At 31.4% G+C, this 20,838-nt stretch overlaps 1 protein-coding gene across 1 annotated transcript; it reads right to left on the reverse strand.

Annotated features, from left to right (window-relative positions):
* Window positions 1-4,928: 4,928 nt before the first annotated feature.
* Window positions 4,929-18,788, reverse strand: LOC145314802 (serine/threonine-protein kinase mos-like). The gene is made up of 19 exons (XM_080154882.1): window positions 18,644-18,788; window positions 17,813-17,875; window positions 17,338-17,390; window positions 16,942-17,017; window positions 16,018-16,168; window positions 15,720-15,790; window positions 13,384-13,515; window positions 12,836-12,927; window positions 12,459-12,534; window positions 11,977-12,034; window positions 11,422-11,490; window positions 11,074-11,135; window positions 10,754-10,833; window positions 9,484-9,572; window positions 8,275-8,365; window positions 7,783-7,916; window positions 6,663-6,766; window positions 6,266-6,322; window positions 4,929-4,953 (listed from the first exon to the last, which is right to left on the reverse strand). Exons 2-19 carry the CDS (start codon window positions 17,872-17,874, stop codon window positions 4,929-4,931), a joined length of 1,482 nt encoding a protein of 493 aa, XP_080011008.1. The 5' UTR covers window position 17,875; window positions 18,644-18,788.
* Between the last annotated feature and the right edge of the window lie 2,050 nt (window positions 18,789-20,838).

Raw genomic sequence — 20,838 nt, forward strand, 5'->3', positions numbered from 1 at the left:
AACAAACTTTGTGTCTGAACATTCCAGAAGTAAAAATTTTGTAAGGTGTGTGTGTCTGTGTATGCTTATATAGTAGACCTGTTCAGTTTCGATTTCAAACTTTGCATCGAATGATGATTCATATTACAGTTAGGTACTATTTAGGAAGCCTAGCAACTCTAAAATCGTTACCAGAAAATCCGTCCATTCAAAACATGCTGATTTTTTACTTTTTGACCGCAACTTATTTTATGATATACTTAATCTATTTATCTGATTTTTAGAACACTGATTCCTAGGACAAAGCTAAAAATGTAATTATGTCCTTAAATAGTATCCTGTATTTACCCGTTTTGGCACAAATTTTGTTTAGAATTATACATTTATATTCTGCTTATTCTGTTCTTACACTTTACAAGCGTTTCTCTTTTAGTTTTGCTTTTATGGATTTTGTCATCCTTGTTCTGTATTAATTTCAAGTTAAAAGTATTTGATTGTTGATTGTGAGAGCTAAACTGGAAGTAAGACATTTGAAACGGTCTTTTGATCCTTCATTCCATCGACCTGAAAGCAAATTCAAGAAGATCATCATGCCATCATTTGTTTGCATCAATATTTTCCTCCAGAAATGGGCGGGGGTTCCTTCATGCCGCCCCTTGGTTGATGAAAAAAAAAAATACTATAATTAGTTTGATATTTCAAGTTGATTGTGATTTGCATTCACCAACTTAAATCATTTGAATGCATGTATATTAGACTATAAAAGTTTTAAAGATTTTTTATCAATATAATAGATTTGAAATCTGCATAAAATTTTAAGGATTTTTTTTATAAAATTCGTTTTTTATATAATTCTTTATTTAAAGGCGCAAATACGATTTAAGTTAATAAATTTTGACCAATAGGATAGCTGGATTGGAAACTACCTACGCTCTAATTGGTTGAATGATGTACGTCACTTAAGCTTCTCCAATCAGAGCGCAGATAGTTTTCAATCCACCAATCACAGATCTCAAAATTATTTAACTTAATTTGTATTTGCGCCTTTAAATAAAGATTTATATAAAAAACTAATTTTATAAAAAATTCTTAAAATTTTATGCAGATTTCAAATCTATTATATTGATTAAAAATCTTTAAAACTTTTATAGTCTACTCTGCAGTCGCACGTCAGCCGTATGTAAGCTTCAGGGAAATCAAACTTTTGCAAGTTTAAAAATCTGCTGGAAGTCTAAACCTGTCCTAAATATGGCAATCCCTCTTTTCAAAAAAAAATTCCAAGCATTCAATCGGGTTTGTATTTGAGGCTTATTCGTAGCTGAAGCCCTAGCCCTGCTTTGAAAATAAATCAGATTGAACAGGGCTATTGTATATTGTTGAAATCAAAGGAAAAGTTGTATTCAAAATAATCTGTAAACAAAGCATTTGTTCAAATTAAACAAAAATGAGAACAAACATTTTTTGTGTGCCTAAACTACTTCAATTTTTTGTTTTATAATCTGCTAGCTTTGTTAAAGATTTTAATGTTCATCCATAAAAATGAATTTTAGTTAAAACAAGCAAGATTTCTTTCAAGGAAGTTGGGTTGTTTAAATAGAATCTTTACTAAAGTAGAAAGTTGTATGTTTTAATATATACCCAATAAGATCTCTTGAAAGGCGGGACTGACTGCTGGTTCCATGATTTTGAATTGGCTGTTAATCTACTGTTTTTTTTTTTCATGCTCATTTCAAACCCCATTGAAAATGTGTAGCTTTATTAACCCAAAATCTCCTGGGACGGGGCCCCTGAAGACTAGGGATAGACAAGTAATAATTCAAACAGCAATAACAGTTGTGTTTGATGATTTTTAGAAAATTATCTATGATTGATTACTAATCCCTTCCTAATCACCTGGAAAAGAATGAAAAGCACAAACACTGACAAACATACACTGTTCATTTTTAGAGTAGTTTTTCTACCAAAAATAAAGTTAATTATTGTTTAAACTGTTTATTAGATATGAACTATTCATGCAAATATATTTAGCTACATTATTTTTCAACTTTATTTTACATAAGAATTAAATTATACATTATTATATAAATTATTAAGAAATTAGTCATTTTGAAGAATAAAATTATAATGAATATGATATAAACATAATTTATCTATAAATTATTAAATAGCTTTGGCCTCATAATATACAATTAAACACAAATAAAAGTTCAATTTATCACGCCGCCTTATATTGTAATCCCGAAATTCTATTTTAAGAACAAATAAAGTCCTTAAACAAGATCTTTTTTTGATAATTGACATTTTAGAGTTTTTTTTTTTATTAATAACTTATGATTAATAACGAATAAATAAGATAAAAAGATTAAAATCTAATTCAAATCAAAATTGAAAGATTAAAATTTCAGGAAGTAGGTTGTACGATAACTCTTATTGGGTTAAAATCAATTTAGAAGACGGTTTAGATGAATTCCTTACCGGTCCTTTATGGTGGCATGACAAAATAACTTGATTACATTAAAGGTTGGCGTGTAATGTGAGATGTTATTCTGATTGAACAATGAATAAAAGTATAAAATCTATTAGATTAAGATAATTAATATATTTGAAGGCCAACAGAATGAATTTGATTGGGCGTGAAGATCATCTAAGTTTTATTGTGGTTATGGTCATTGATAATTTTCACTAAAAATATAAAGGTTACAAAGCTTCGAATATATATTTTAAAATAAAATAAGAAGGGGAGAGTTCTGTTAATCTATTTAAATTATGTAAGGTTTGTGAAATAATTAACTTCTGAATAAATTTTATGCACTCCACCTACCACATTGAAAAAAACTTGTAGACTTAATTAACTATTCTATAGTGTAAGAGCATCAATTACTACCATTTTTGACTGACTTACTTTTGTCATTAGAGCAAATTTGTTGTATTATCTAAAAGCTATACACTAAATCATAGCTTTAATAACAACTCTAATTGAAATAAAATAAATTGTTATTTAAAATATTTCTAAATATTAAAGAGATATAAAAGTAGGACAAAGTATATTTTAAATGTCAAGAAAACAAAGAACTTTTGTGACATTTTAGGAAACATTCAACAGAAGCTTGGTAACCTTTAAATATGGTTTCTCAGTATAGTACATTGTGGTTAGAGTTAAAAATATAGAGAAAAATCACACAAAATTTTCATCATAAATATTTGATTGAGCTAAGATTGTATGGTAGTTATGTTCAGATTAATTTTAAAATGACGATTATGTTCAAAATAAAGAACCTAACACCCAAAGGAAATAAACTCTATGCTTTGACCCTTATGAATTTATATTATGATTATTCAGTTCTGACACTGTTCAAGTGTTAATGTCCGTTTGTCCTACCGTTTCAGTGCTTCGCTTTTATAGATGTTGTCATCCTTGTTGAATTCTACATTTTATCAAGTTTAAAATGTGTAATGCTACAACAAAATATGATAGGGAAAGGAAAGTAGAAATGAGTGAATGAGGAAATGGTTAAAAAATAAAAAACATGACTACCAAACAATCGAATAGAATATGGCAAAATTTTGTATCAACAATATCACAGTCATAATATAATATTAAGTTTATAAAAATTTTCAGATCAATGTTTACTATCACAGGGGGAGTTGATCACTTGCATTTCATTAATTTCAGGTTATTTTGGTAAAAATTCAATTTAATTGGTTCGCGTCGCACTGATAAAATTCTGAAATCAATATAATAATATAATTAAAAAGTAGTATACTTTATTTAGTAGCGAAGCTACTCTTTAAATTGAAATTATCGCCTGTCCGTACGTCTAAAACGTTTTTGTGAAAGCTTGATTTTCTCGGCTCCCATAAAAGATGGAAGGATGAAACTTTTTGACAACATTCCCATCATTAAGGAGCATAATCAGCTATAAGACATCCATGGCGGCCAGACTGCTGTTTAGTAGGTTTTAGACTATTTTTATAATTTTCATTTTCAAAATTTAATTTCTCGACGTTTTAAGAAAACAACCATGGCAGTCGAGATGCCTTAAAGCGGGTTTTTGGCTATTATATATTTTTCACAGTTTTCCCCATATCTTTAGTGTTGTTGGTCCGATTCTTAAATTTTTTGTAGTTAATAATATCAAAACAAAATTTCCGACCTTTTAAGAAAACATTTATGGCGGTCGACTGCCTTTAGGCAAGTTTTTGGCTATTTTAATGTTTGAAAAATGGCCATCTTTTTAGATTATAACCCTAATTCCAAGAATAACTTGATGGAATAAAAAATTACCTGTCTAGGGAGTCAAATTCTGAGTTTCTTGATATTCGTAGTAGTCAGTAGGTTATTTGATTGTGTTGCTATAATCTGACACAACCTATATATTAATAATATAGCTAGTAAGTTACTTGATTATGTTCCTATAATCTGACACAACCTATATATTAATAATATAGCTAGTAAGTTACTTGATTATGTTCCTATAATCTGACACAACCTATATGTATATTAATAATATAGCTAGTAAGTTACTTGATTATGTTCCTATAATCTGACACAACCTATATATTAATAATATAGCTAGTAAGTTACTTGATTATGTTCCTATTATCTGACACAACCTATATATTAATAATATAGCTAGTAAGTTACTTGATTATGTTCCTATAATCTGACACAACCTATATAATAATAATATAGCTAGTAAGTTACTTGATTATGTTTCTATAATCTGACACAACCTATATATTAATAATATAGCTAATAAGTTACTTGATTATGTTCCTATAATCTGACACAACCTATATATTAATAATATAGCTTGTAAGTTACTTGATTATGTTCCTATAATCTGACACAACCTATATATTAATAATATAGCTAGTAAGTTACTTGATTATGTTCCTATAACCTGACACAACCTATATAATAATAATATAGCTAGTAAGTTACTTGATTATGTTCCTATTATCTGACACAACCTATATATTAATAATATAGCTAGTAAGTTACTTGATTATGTTCCTATAATCGGACACAACCTATATAATAATAATATAGTTTGTAAGTTACTTTATAGTGTAACTAGCGGCTTCGCCCCTAGCCTCTAGGGGCTTTGCCCCAAGTGATAAAAAAAAATTGAGGCGAAATTCGTAAAAGGACCAAGGAAATTTCCTACAAAACAAAAAGGACCAAGGAAATCTTCTACAAAAGAAAAAGGACCAAGGAAATCTTCAGCAAAAAAAAAAATGAGGGGGGGAATTTTTTGTTTTTTGGGGGGTTGGGGGTGTCCCACTCCCCAAGAAAAATAGCTTAAAACCACCGCAGGACCAAAAGGTATATACCCTGAAGAGTAAAATCCGATCGGTTCAGTGGTTACTGAGATCTTAAGCTTCAGACGGACGGACGGACAGAAGACATCGTTCTACTTTGTATTATAGATAGACAAAACATGATTTTAAAAACATTATCATATGTTTTATTAAAAGTCTAGAGTAAAGTTTGAAAGAATTGAAATTATTTGTAAACTTTAAAATTTAGATCATAAAACTTTGATAGATCCATTATTCTCTAATATTATATATCTAAGTTTTGGAAAAGTTCTTTAAAGTATGATGAAGCTCACATTTTTATTTTTCCAGTAAAAAAATCCATTGCATACCATCTATAAAACTAGTTTTTTTTTTCTAATGTGAGAATTTATATTTTAAGATGAAGCCCTAAACTAACAAAGTTTAGAATTTGAGGGAAAAAGTTTGAGGGAAAAACATTTGGATATTTTTTTTGGAGCCAATCCAATAAATATTTAAAATGATAACTCAGGCCGTTGCCAAAACGCAGCCAGATCAACTCCAATAATAATAAAGAAGCCTCCATGTATTAAACAGAGGTGAATTCTTAAAAAAAAACTTTTTTGGCTCACTGCCTCACTAAAATAGTGAGGCAAAAAGTTTTTAGCGAGCATCACTATTTTTAGTGAGGCAAAAGTTTTTTTTAAAAATCCACCTCCAGGTTAAAAAGAACTAATTATTAAGTGCTTGCAAAGGGTCTCATCAAATAAATTGATAACAAGGAGAGGGCATTTTTTCATATTTTTAACTCCTGCGGGAGGGTTCTAACCATGCGGGGCTACCCACAGTAACATATCCTAAAGTAACAAATAAACAAAAGTTAAATTAACCCACCCCCTTATTTCATTTTATTTCAAAAAAAGAGAGGGTATGAGTATGAGTGTTACACAAGGTACTTTGTGAAAAAAGCCAAATATTGAAACTATTACTATTAGAATCTTACTTTCTATAAACATTGAGAGCTGCAGGCCTCTTGCTTGGATCATGGGACCAACAAGTCCTAAATTATTCATTATTTTAGGTATATAAGTTTGTTACACAGCCTACAGTAAACATTTGGTGCTAGTCATTGTACTAGCTCATTCTCCATCTATAAGACACACATATTTGCAGCAAATTACATGTTGTAATAAGGTTTTAAAAATGTTTTCTTAAGGCTTCAAAGTTTGCCAAAAGATATAACAAATATATATATTATTACTGTAATGATTTCATTTAATAGGTCAAATCTTGCTTAATCTTGTTTTTAATGTTTTACTTATAGGCATTCTTCTACATGTACGTATACTGGTCTAGTAAGGTTTTTCAGTTGCATTATATATCAAGATTTCATTATTCACCTGTATAATAATGTAAAATCTTTAAGTCCAATAAGTTGGACTAATGGCTCCTTGGGTCTCATTCCATTACCAGAACAAAACATAATAGTATGCGCTTGCTGGCCCTAAAATATCAAGCAAAGAAGAGGTGCAAGAAATACCAATCTCCATCATGCAAATCTCTGTGCACTTGCATGCGTTTTTGTTTATAATCTTTGCAATAGATAGAATTCTAACAGTTAGTTGGATGAAAGATATAAAATGTCTATTGAAATAAGTATTTAGGAGGAGTGGGGGAATATCAAACCAACTTACACTGTTTCCTTTTACCAAATTTTACTTTACAACCACCATTTAAGATTTTGTAACTTCCTCAACCCCCCAAAAAAACTAGGATGTAATGTTGAAATGATACTTAACCCATTAGTGCCGAGCGCCACTTTTATGGGCCGATCGAGCTGTAAGTTTCAGGGAAGCTTTATAATGGTCAACCTCATGTAATCTAAAGAGCTACAAGTATAATACGAAGCGATTTATTTCAAATTTCGTGTTTAGCCGGCGATTTCGGGTAAAAAAACCCTGTTTTGTTGTTGTTGTCAAAAAAGATCTATTAGTGAAACCGGGTAATAAAAATTTCAGACTCAAAATGGAAATGCCGAACCGGGCCTATATAGGGCGTAAAAAAACGATAAAAAAATCATATAAAAATAATAATTTAAATAAAACGAATTCACAAATAGATGTACTTGTAAATAAACTTTAGATTTAACGAAAAAAATCAGCGACTTTACTATAAAAACAAAAAAGTTAGATGGGGTATTTAGAATTTTCATGATTTTCAAACTTTGTTGATCTATACCGGCAAACGGAAGTAAGCAAAACTACCTGCTCCAGGGGGAAATGAAAGCCAGGGTAGTAGAGGGGGGATTCATACTGAGAATGATGCAATTATGAAGCCGAAAACCGGTTTTTTTTTACATTTTCTGGCACCGGGTTTTAAAACCCGGTTCGGCACTAATGGGTTAAAGCTGGAAGTTATGCTGGATGGATAAATAAATAATAAAATTCGTGCAATTTGAGGTATCTAGATACCAATACATGATAGAAAATGGATACGATAAAAGATGCATAAATTCTATACCTGGAATGGAACCTGTCTGGAGTCCAGCTGCCAGTACAGGATACCTAGTGAGTAGATATCACAAGCAGTGCTGGGTGGATAGCCACGCAGAAATTCTGGCGCCTGATAGCCAGGGGTTCCAACTAAACTATGATCTAAAAAAGACAGTATCTTCAGGGAGGCAGGGGACATTGGGCTGTTTATTACACTAGTCTTAAAATAACGTTTTCTTATTCGTTGACATATTAACCTTAGGGACTTTTATCGAATTTTGATTGATTTGATCATTTATTCGAGTGTCCAAACGTTTCAACCACTTATCGTAATCTACCGAAGGGGTAATTTTGTGTATCATCATTGGGTATCATTAATTTATTGGCCATGTCTTATCCCTTCAGATACCTGCAGTATCTTTTAATTTGACCAAGGACAGGTATAAGAATTTTTTGGAATCAATCGTTTAAAAGGCATTAAATTATTCAACAATTTGGCAATGGCGTAAAAGATGTTCACCTAAAGGAAGATCTCCTGAGTTATTGGCGACACTGCATCCAAAGTCTCCAAGTTTGCAGGTTCCATTACTCGTCACAAGTATATTGGCAGGCTAAAAACAACTTTAATTCGAATACCAAAATAAGGGCTTTTCAGATATGGGCCAGATTGAAATATCTTAGGCATGCCTTATCTTCTTTAAATATGATTAAAACACAGGTTGTAAGAATTTAAGTTGAGATATTAATTTAATGAAATAATTGCTTTATTTGAAAAGTAAATTGTCTCCTAATACATATGGGTTTACCCGTCAACTTTCAATATTATAAAAAAAATCATATATATGTGCCTATCTATAATACAAAGTAGTACGATGTCTGTTGTCTGTCTGCTGTCCGTCTGTATGAAGCTTAAGATCTCAGGAACCACCTAACCGATTGGGCTCTACTCTTCAGGGAATATACTACAATCCCTTCTAAAAAGAAAAACACCCCCCCCCCCCCCTAAGAAAAAAATTCGGGTATAGTCCTTTCCACGACATCCCTCCATAAGGAGCGATTCTTCGTATTTTTCACAGTAGCTTTTCTCCTATTTCTAGCCCCTGCGGGGGGCTCTAACCCTGCGGGGCCAATTACCTAACCCTGTGGGGCAATCACCTAACACAATATAACCTAACCTAACCTAAAATAACCTATAAAAAGCCATTTTAAAAATACGAAGAATCGCTCCTTATGGAGGGATGTCGTGGAAAGGACTATACCCAACAATTCTTATCGAATTAAAATTTTAAAAGGGGGATGGTAGAGTATCCTACCCCGACCCTTTCAGAAAATATCCCTAAGCCTATAAATAGAAAAGGCCTTTATGGAAAACACCATAGATGTCCAAGGGGTGGGGGGGGTAAAGGGGTGATTCCCCCCCCCCAAATACATTTGGATTTTTAATTCCCCCCCCCCCTCCAAATTATTTTCAAAATTTTACCCCCCCACCCAAAAAAAAAAGCTTGGACGCCCCTGGAAAACACCCAACTTTGATCCAGCTATTTTCTATACCGTAACTCATCGTTTTTCTAGGAAAGGGAGAAAGGTAGTGATACCTTCCCCAAAGTAGTTATGAACCTTTAAGAAGTTTAGGGATCCATATCGGTTTAGTGGTTAGCAAGATCCTTCATTGCTGAGAAACATCCTATTACTTTTATACAAGAATAATTTCTATGCATCAAAATTTTACCTTAACATCTAGATGAAGAACACCTTTACTATGACAATGAGTCAGAGCAGAGCTTATCTGGCGTCCAGCACCAAGCAACCAGTTTTTACCTGTAAACATGAAGGCGGGTAGTTTCATGAAAGGTATAGATAAGCCAAAATTTGGTGTTTTGATACCTTAAATCACTGGAGATACTAAGATTGTGAAAAAAAGATCAAAAAGCGTATCTTGACTAAAAAAAGAATAAAATATTTAATTATGTATTTGTTTTTCAATAAATACACTATCAAAGTACAATCTTGTCAAATAATAGTATTTTTTATTATATTTTTGAGTCCAACAATATTTTTAAAAATCGAGTAGCTTTGCCACAAAAAATGTAAAAAGTTGAATATACACCGACCTGCAAAAACTTGTCAACGCCACGGATAAAATAGATCAAAAGATAAATTAACTTACCCCAAATTTGAAAAGTGGAAATTTCTGTTATTTTTGTTGCTTTTTTGGCTAAAGAGTCATTTATTTTGCATTTATCTATCCCTGTATCACTGATTACCATTTACCTATCCCAATATGTTATATATTAACCATTTGTACGGATGATCTATTTCAATTAGAGAAAAATTGTGCTGTAAATAAAAACTTGAGATCAGGTCGGAAATACATCAAGAGAAATGTATTATTTCAAAAAAAAACCTAAAGAAATCTTAATGGCCAAGTACACGTAAAAGTGTTCACGTTTGGTTTTAGCGCATATTATTAAGCTGTGCGCTACCTCTGTGTAAAAAGAATGGTTATTTAAGTCATGTGGCAATTCGATAAACCGTTTTACACTTTAAGAAAAAACCCGCTGTAACTCAGACTTGATCCCAAAGTTGTTTAAAGAAATGAGGGCACAATCAACGGGACAAAGAAATCTTTTTACACTTGGATTGAAAAAAACAGTCAAAAATAAAAAGTTAGTTAAAATAGGATATAAATTGCCCAATAGAAAACAAAGACGTTTTTGAAGATGCGTGCGTTGCGAATTATAAAATTAATATGCATCTTAGATGAACGGTCCATTATGAATTATAATTGTTTGGATCTTAAACCAGATTATCATGTACTCTTTTAAAGTGAAACTTGTAGCTGGCTAAAAGCCCAAAATAAGCCCCTCCTATCATTCTGGATGAACGAACTGGCCAATAAATGATGTTCATGTTAGCAACCTAAATTGGCGATAATTTTTCCCCTGTCTTACTTGGCTTTTACTAACTAAACATGTTTAACATTAATTTTGCAAACCTACCTATTATTTTTTCAGGAGTTTCAATCAACAGGCGATGAAGATTTCTACTGCCAACATACTCCATGATAATCACAGAATACCTAAACAATGACACGTCATTTTTCGTATTAAATCTATTTCAAAATATTGATTTGTCTGTTGTCTTCGAACTTAAAAAAGGAAAAAAAATCAATATATAGTTACAAGATTATTATTTTTGAGTAACTGCAGACTCAAACAGTCCAGTAATTATGGTGAAAGTTTCAGACATTTATTTAAACTTTATATATTAGTTTTGCTTTGATAGGGCGATTTTATTATACACTACTTAGAAAATTAACCTGTCTTGGGCAGCAAAAACTCCATGCAATTTTACAATATTTTCATGCTCTAATTTCAAGGCCTAAAAATATCAAAATTAAAGATTATAGGGCAAATATCTCATAATATGTTAAAATAAAAGTGTGATATATTTCACTTAAACACGTGATAAAACAATAGCTAAAAGGCTAAAGAATCTACAATAAAATTTTGTTTCTATTCTTGGTGCCAATATAAAAAGTCCCCTCTCGGATTTCTTTGTCTAATCTTCCTAAAAATGTAGCAATTTTATAATTACGTCAGTTTTGTCTTTATGATATTATGGATAAAATAATTGCACACTTGAAAGGGTAAAAATGTTGACCTACTTGCACTTCGCTTTCTAAAGATTTTCTGCGTCTTGCACTTGGTCCACACCCGGGCTCTACCTCCATCACCTAACAGGACATTCGGATAGATAAAGTAAAAAGGATAGGGCAATAACCAACAACAAAACGTCATTTGTGTTATGCTTGAAATATTACAAATGGTAAAAAACATATAAGCAGATTTATCATCGGAAAAAAATATGTTTGTCTCAAATGATTCTAAATTATCAAATTTGCGAAAGCTGTAGTTTTGCGGGCTACAGGAAGTATAAACTGCATTTTACCACAGTTTTGCACAGTTTTTGCAAAGCTACTATACTGGTATTCCAAATCCTAGTGGTGTAATTATCTTTTGATATAATTCCTTTGTGTTTTAAGTTTGAAAAAAAAGAAGCACACGCAAAATAGTAAAGTATAAAAGTCTACGAGAAAAACATTATGGTATTCATAAAAAGGGGTTAGATAAGCTTAGTTGCTATTTTTTCAACAATACACAAGATTGAAACTTTATTTGTTCATTATGATTTTTAAATGAAAATTGTAATAAATGGTAACCTTAACCGCAACCTTCTGTCCTCTCCATTGTCCCAAGACTACAGTTCCATAGGCACCTCTTACAAATACTTATAGTACAAAATTATAAAAATAATTTATACATTATTTAGATTCAAATTCCCAAACTAAAAAAACTCTTTGAATTGAGGTTGATTTAGCTGTCATCGAAGCAATAAAATTAATTAAAACTTTAATATTTAATGTCTGCTTGATCTTAGTAAAGCATTTGATAAAAAAAGGTGTTTTCACTCATATATATAGATAGACCACTGAAAAAAAACCTGTGTTCTTTTAACTAATGAAAAAAACAGTTTCTAAATTCATAAGGCCCCTGTTGAAGGGGAATTGTACCTTTTCTAAGCCTAACCTAACCTAAAAAGTGCATCAAAATATTTTTCTTTATTTTTTTTGTGGTCTATATGCAATATGAATGAATCAACCAAAATATTTGAGCTTCAATACAATGTTAAAAGTGAAGATACCTTCCAAGAACTAGTTTATCTGATCCAAGTCCTTCCATTTCCAGTTTCATTCTGGAGGGTGTATTGCAAGAGATTCCTAAACAAATTATTTTTTTGTATTATAAGGATAGTTTCTGGAAGTGTATTTAAGATGGTAGAAGACTCAGGTTTTGCTAAAATAACTTTAAGCCGCGTCATGATTAAAGATGCTCAAACAATTATTCCTTCTATTGTTGCTTCAGATGCTATACAAAAAATGTATTAAAAGGAGAATGAATTGGTCCATAAACAGGCGAAACTGTTTACCATTCAAAGTTATGATTTCTAGACAATGATTATGCAATCAAAGAGTTGATTGTATGTTGTAGTTTTATTATATTCATTGGTTGAATGATTACCTAAATGAATGTCTGGTGAGTAGTCTAGTTGTATTGATGTACATGAACTTGGTCGCGGTGAATACGTCGTTGATGGAGTCAGCAATAAACAACTGAATAAATATTAAAAATCAAGAAAAAAATAGCAATCTATTTATGCCAAACTGTACTAAAAAAGTTCGAAACATAATTGTTACCAATTAATTGTAATGAAACCATAACATAAACAATAAAATATTTGGTTGGAACTCTAAGGGTCTTACTCCTCCAATCTTCTCAATCTAAAGCTTTGGTGCTTTCACACACAGTAACCTGTTGATCACTCGACATTCCTTACCTTATTTCTGAAATGTATTAAAGGGGGAATAGGTTGTAGTTTTTTTTTGTTTTTTTTTTACTTTAGAACGGGTTAGGTTAGGTTATATTGGGTACTCGGTACAAGGTTAGGGCACCGCAGATTTAGGGCCCACAAGATTAGGATTTATTAATACTCAATTCTATGTTTTAATCCAAACAATTTATATAAACTTCAGGCTAACATTTGTTTTGAAAAATGTAAACAAACTAACCTATGAGGTCCTTCTGAAGGACTCAGAAATACACTGTCTGAATCAGAATTGAGCCTCAGCATGGGTACATTTATAGCTGGGCTCTTCAAACCAGAATAGTCATTGTTATTCTCGCTGTTAGCTTCATCAACACTGAAATAATTCTATAGGTAATTTTTTATGTCTGAAGCTTAAGATTTCAATAACTAATAAACTAATTAAGTTTGCTTTTTTAAAGTAAACTTCACATCGGTCCCTGGATGGTTTAGGCTATTTCTAATTTATATTTAAGCCCTGAGATAGTTTTAGGTTATTTTTTGTCCCATTCTCATTCCTTTGAAAGATAAGACCCTAGATGCTAGGAGAGTGCCGCTTGTGTTTTATATTGAAACACTTAAAAAGTTCAGTTATTAATTTTATATTTTCTTTTCAGATTAAAGCCTTGAGAAAGTTTTAAGTTATTTTTAGGGTTGGGCCGGATAGTTTTTTGGCCGGATACCGGATACCGGATATCCGGCTTCTTTCAAATGCCGGATATCCGGTATCCGGCCGGATATCCGGTTATCCGGCCAAATTACCGGATATCCGGCCGGATAACCGGCCAAATTACTACATATTAAAGTATCAAAAAAGGATATAGTCCCTTTCGTAGCAACGAACCTTAAGGGGCGATTCGTTGTATTTTTAAAATTGCTTTTAATAGGTTATTTTAGGTTAGGTTAGGTTATATTTGGTTAGGTGATTGCCCCGCAGGGTTAGGCAATTGGCCCCACAAGGTTAGAGTCCCCTGCGAGGGGCTAGAAATAGGGGGAAAGCTACTGTGAAAATACGAATAATCGTTCCTTAAGGGGCGTTGCCACGAAAGGGACTATACCCGCAAAAAAAATTTCTTCATATACTGGTGTTTTATATTATACTAGCGGTTGCGTCCCTAGTATCTAGGGATATTAGAAAGGACATGAAAGTGCAGAAAAATAACTTAAAACCTTACAACGACTTTTTTCATAAAAATTAAACGGACTAAAACCACCCTGGGACCTAAACAGGAGAACCATATCGAACCATATCGGTTCATCAGTTAGCGAGATCCTTCGCTACAGACAAAAAAAAGCTTACTACTTTATATAATAGGATAAAATTAAGGTTAAAACCAGGGATCGGAAGCCTCACGTAAGCCGCGTGTAAGCCTCAGTGAAATCGTGATTTTATCACTATAAAATTCAGCTGGATGTATAAAACAGCTCTTTAGCAGACAATCCTTCTTTCTGAAATTTTGTTTTCTGCTCACAAGCAGGTTTAAAACTGAGGCTTATGCGCGGCTTACGTGAGGCTTCTGCGCGGCTTACGTGAGGCTTCCGATCCCTGGTTAAAACTTAAAATTAAGCAACTATTAAATCTCCTTAGCAAATAAATCTAATTAACTATTACTACCCTCAATATGTAATATCAACCCCTAACGGTTGGAGGATGGGCGGGGAGGTGGCGTTAAATGCCTGCCCCCCCCCCCCCCTTTGTTTTTTCTATCACATTTTCTGTGTATAAAAGGTAGAGGGCTACAACTGAGTGACTTTCGAAATATGGGTATGAAAATTTTTGATACCTCCTTCCTGGCGGGCACAGGATGCCAGCAAATCTGGTAAGGTCATTCAGGTAAAAAGTAAAAATAATTTATTTACTTAAACAAAGCATTTTTTGTTATCTAATACTAAAATATCCTATAGTCGTACATCCTCATATGAAATATAGATGTCGATTTCAGGTTCCAGGTATAATCCTGCAAGTTCTGAACCTCCAGGTCTCCAGAAATCTTTAAACGGTTTCTGTGACCGCAACTTTTTACTTGAAGATTTCAAATTTTAAACTTAAGCTTTTTTATATATCTTCATGACTTATTACAATTTCATAAAATCCGTTGCCGTTTACCTGCCAACCGTCGGTTTGCGGCTGGCAGCTGCCAAGCACTGCTGCCACCGCCAAAATTTATGTTTTGAGATTTCTAATATAAAATTTACATAAAGATAAACATATTTAGAAAAAAAATTTCTTCTAGCTTCAATAATAAGAAAATTACAGCCATTTAAGATTTAAAAAAAAACAGAGATTTTTGTTGTAAAATATAAAAGATTATATTGCCGGATATCCGGCCGGATAGTTTCAATATCCGGTATCCGGCCGGATATTGAAAATGGCCGGATATCCGGCCGGATATCCGGCCACACCGGATATCCGGCCCAACCCTAGTTATTTTTCTGTCCCATTTTTATTCCTTTGAATGAAAAGCCACTAGATGCTAGGGGCACCACCACGGATGCTTTATATTGTGTGGCTTGATAAGTTTAATTATTTATCATTTTTACCTAAATTTAAAGACATGATTTTCCCATTCAGCGAGGCCTTTCCTCTTTGGTATGTCACAAGGAACGGACAACTGAAAATAATAAAAATGATTATTTGAAGACATAGTAAGAAACGCGATATTTTACAGAACAAACTTAGCATGTCAAAAATGTTTAATCTGACTTTTTCGGAAAACTTCATGCTTATTTTATTTTGAAACATAAAAAAATCAGCCACTTTATCAATGCAAAACGATATTATACTTTTAACTTTATTAAAACCATAGTTTTTTTTTGGGCTAATGAGTACCAAAACTACCTTTTTCTTAGCATCATAGCTGTTTCTGCCATCTGAGTGCCCAGCGGTGGAATAAATATTTTCTTTATCCGTGAGATCTATTGTTGTATGGTGGGAGCTCAAACTCATTCTCCGCAACTCTAGTATGTCGAAGCTTGAAGATTTGCGTCTTCTAAATGATAAAGTTAGTTAGTCTCCACAATTTACTAAAGTTAGAATAAGTTATTTTTTGAATATCTTTGCTTGAAAACTATAAAATAACAAAGGGGGGGGGGGGTTAATGCAACCATCTCGTAATCAATGTATAAATGGCACTTAAAATTCGAATTTTGATCTGAAATTTTGCATGAGTAATCCTTGGTAGGTCTATTTTCGCTAAATCGAAAAAAAAGTTGAAAAAATAACGACTAACGGCTCAGCCGTTTAGCCGTTTTTTGGCTATTTTTAGGGCAAATCTGTCATAAATTACGTAGAAATCAACTTTTTGAAACATATTTTTGCTTTAAATCATGTGAAATGATACAAAAAACATTTCTTAGATTTCTAGTACCAGCAACTACCGGCTAGAACCATTTGAAAACTTTTGGATCGGAAAATAGCATTATGTGGAGAGAGGTTTCGTGATGGATTTCGCTTGAAAATACCCAACAAATGGCTAAACGGATGAGCCGCCAGCCGTTGGCCGCTACTTTTCCAACTTTTTGTTCGATTTAGGGAAAATAGACCTACCAAGGATTACTCATGCAAAATTTCAGATCAAAATTCGAAATCTAAGTGCCATTTATACATTGATTACGAGATGGTTGCATTAAACCCCCCCCCCCCCCTTATTCAAAGTTTCAGAGTAATCTTTAAATTCTTTAATTTTAAGTGTACAGATAATTTTTAAGAAAACCTTATATTTTTGAAATATATCTTGTACTCTTAAATAATTTAAATGAAAACCTATAATGATTATATTTATTCAAGGGTATGTCTCTTCCACCACTTTTCGTCATACTTCTTTCATTGTCTTGCAGTTCTGGAACAAAAAAAGTATATTAGTCCTAAAATTTGAATCAGTGCTTTCTTCAAAAAAAATCACTCTCCCACTTTGTTTAAAAAAAATTAAATCCTATTTCTAACCCTAAGAGAATCAAATATAAATAGAAAGATATAATTTTATGAAAAAAAAACTTTTGGAAAAAAAATAAATGTTCCCATGCATACTTTTTTTCTGTGATCATCTTTTATAGGCCTTGAGTGGTTTTAGGCTATTGACAATCCATCCCTTCCAATAGTTTTCCTCTTAAAGGAAAAGGGGGCATCCGTCAGTAGTAGAAAGTTAGAATAGCCTAGTACCTGATCCAGTTGGTGTAATATCCCCATCCTCGGATTTAGTTCCCATTGTTCTCCTTCAAATAATAAAGATTTAAAAATCTTTTTTTTAAATACCTAATTAAAACTATGCAAAGTAAGCCACATAATTGTATAATAAATCTTTGTTTATTCAGTCAAAATTAAAGATGAATTAAGTCAATTATGTTAAATATCATTCTTATTTTCTCATATAGGTTTGGAAAATAAAAATAGCTGTAAATTTGACAGTAGTTAATTGATTTTGTCACTAAAAATCAATAAAATAACTGGATGTATATTTGGCAGCAAATCTTCCTAATTTTACAAATATCAACAAATATACATTATCACATACTATTTTGCCAAAAATGTATCTACGGTAATTCTGAGATTAAAATCACCTTATACCCCAATATACTTACCTAGCAAACACTCCGCAAAACTAAAAACACTCAAAAGTAAAATCTATAATACTCACGTTATTATTGGAATTTGATAATTGGGTGAGAAATCCATACCCATTTTGCCCGCAGTGCACATCCTAAAACACATTAATTTTTAAATGCTAAGCTTCTCTATATTTAGGGTCGGTCCGTCAAAAGGTTTGTAATGGATAGCTCTTGTAATTAATTCAGGCATGTTATAATAGTCCTATTTATTTTAAACTTTGCATGATGATGAAGTAAAGGACGATTTAGATGGCGTATCAACTCTATATTTGTCAAATACGTAAGCCCATTTAAAACATGCAGATTTAATTTTTTTAACAATAATCTTTATAGAACATAATTATCCTATTCATCTGATTTTTTAGAGTAATCATTCCTCGGACAACATGGCAAAATAATATAATCGAATCAACTCTATAAATATATCCTTAAATGTAAGTATGTCCATAATTAAATTTATATGCATTTTTAAATTAAAATTCTGCTTTTTTTTTGTAAAGTTCGCTTTTATGGATGGTGAAATCTTTGTTTGTAGTGCAGCTATATACTCAACAACCAAAAATGAATTGATATTAATAAAATGAAAATTCCAAACCTAAAAATTTGTGCACATAACTGATAACTACTGTAAGATAAAATTAAATAAAAACAAATTTAACCCTACAATATATGTACAGTAGTAGTTTTTCTTTGTTTAAAACTTAAGATCTCGAAAACTTCGCTGATCTGAAATGCTTGTACTTTTCAGGAAAGATTTATAAATATCTTTGGGTGGTTTAAGACTGTTACACTAAACTCCTTAGTCCTACCCATGATGCTAACTTTAACTAATTTTAACAAATAAAAGTAATTTACTGTACTTGTTAGTCAGACCTTATTGTTTCTATATATATTCCAAGTTTGTTAATATCTTGTTATGACGCAATCAATCTTCACAGTTTCATTCCAATTTTGTTTATCAATGTACTTTAGTTGTTGTCACTACAATGGTTTCAGAATATCTGATTTATTTGTTATTGTTTCAGCTGATTTTTGTTTTTATTTTACAGACCAGCTGGTCAATTGACAAATCATTATTGGTTGAGTGTTCTTAAAATACAACGAATATACGTGCTCTATAATCAAAATATATTTTAGCAAAATAGATACTAATTTATTAGTAGCGCAGCTACTCTTTAATAATGGTATATGTACATCCACTTTACACGAATAGTCAATTATAAGAAAGTTGCGTTTTTCGTTTATCCTTTGGCTTATTCTTCAAAACTACACACATAAACAAGACAGATTCAGCTGCACTTTTTTTTATAGAAAAAATGTACTTTCTATAAATTTACATCAAATATCGACTCTTAAAGTTTTCTTTGGCTAAAACTCATTTAGTTGTAATTAATAATGCATAAAATTTTGTAAATATGTGTAAGAAATATTATTATCATTTTGTATGCTTATGTTGAAATACATCTATCTATCTATCTATCTATCTATCTATAATATCATTTGTGCTGTCAAAATATGCTCCTATCGTCATGATTATCCTAATTATAACATTTGAGCAAAAGTCATTTATCAACATGGCAGAAATGTAATAAGAGAGAAACAGATAACATTAGTAGCAGCCATAGGTGTCAACTTGCAAAGAGTGTTTAAACAATGTACTTTGCTAAAAGTACAGCTTATTAATCAATTCTTAATTCATTTTTTAAGAAGGAAATTTTTGGCATTAATAAATCATAGAGTATACATTGTTGTAACGCTATATTTTTATTGTGAACTGTCTAGGGTTTTACTTTTATTCCCTTTACAGCTTCTTTTTCTAAAAATTGGTATTGTAGTATTTGAAACATCAACAAAAATATATTATATATCATTCTTTATTTTATTTACTAAGTATATTTGCGATAGCTTTTATTTAATGAAATCTTCCAATTTTTAACATGTACAAAACGGCCTGCTTAATTGCTTCAAGATCCATGTCAGATCTATATAGGAAATAAATGTCTATAAACGAGCTCAAGTTTTCCAAGGAATATTTGTTTAAAACTCATAGTGCTCCAATAATCCATAATAAAATCTCATTGCCCAGAACGATAAGACCCATTATTTTACTTTATTAAAAATAAATTCCTTTTTTTAATTTCATGTTGCTATTTACCTTATATCAATGTATTTAATTTCTAATCATAAAAAAGAAAATTTAAATTTATAATATAATAAATTTAAGAAAACTCTGTTTTAAAAGAATTCGATTGTGGCGACACTTTGTGTGTTCAAATATTAAACTAAAATTGTAATCATCATCATTAACCCTTTGGTGATGGTAGTGTAAAGAAAAAAATATAATTTAAAAAATCTTTTTAAAATCATTTAGATTATTAAATATTTACTTTCTTTTAGATAGTAATGCCGGTCGAGGAAAATAGATTTATTGAGAAATAGATATGCATATAGAAAACTAGCCAATAGGGAGATAATTATATCGAGCCAACTCTAGTATACATAATATCATGATAGAATAGAAAAATTCTAAAATGTTAAACAGAAAAGTTTATTTTTGCTGTGTGAAATATAATTCAGTCACGCGAAAGAATTAAATGATAAAAGTTTGATGAAATAACTTCCATAATTTATCTTTATTGGATTTAGGTCTTGCAAGACTAGAATAAAATAATTAGATTGTTGAAATCTCCAAATTTAAATCAGTGTAACAGGCAGCTATTTAATTATAATAAAAGCATAAAAATGTATGAAAAATAATCTTGATGATACATGAGTAACATGGTATGTGTCTGTCTGTCTGTACCAAAGGATCTCGCTAACCGCTGAACCGATATGGTTTTCCAATACAATGCAGCTTCTATTAGGTATTGGGAAGGTTTATACCTATTTTGGGGGAGGTTACCAATAACCTCCAAAAAGAAATCGCTCAATCCTAGATAAATTACCGAACCCCCCTATATAAATAAATCTGTTATCATTCCTTTTTAAACTAAAACTTAAAGTTGGGGTGAACATCATCCCCATTACTCTTTTAAGAATCTCTAGATTGGCGTAG

This window comes from Acartia tonsa, chromosome 3 (assembly GCF_053477335.1).
Source record: "Acartia tonsa isolate MP-2025a chromosome 3, ASM5347733v1, whole genome shotgun sequence".
NCBI lineage: Eukaryota > Metazoa > Arthropoda > Copepoda > Calanoida > Acartiidae > Acartia > Acartia tonsa.

Excerpts from the sequence above, each read along its gene's own strand:
- LOC145314802 (XM_080154882.1), bottom strand. The coding sequence starts at position 17,874 with ATGTGCACTGCGGGCAAAATGGGTATGGATTTCTCACCCAATTATCAA. Across the intron at positions 7,917-8,274 it reads CTCAGGAGATCTTCCTTTAG|ATCATAGTTTAGTTGGAACC; the intron begins GTGAACATCTTT and ends TGTCTTTTTTAG. Across the intron at positions 6,323-6,662 it reads GATTTTACATTATTATACAG|GACTTGTTGGTCCCATGATC; the intron begins GTGAATAATGAA and ends TGAATAATTTAG.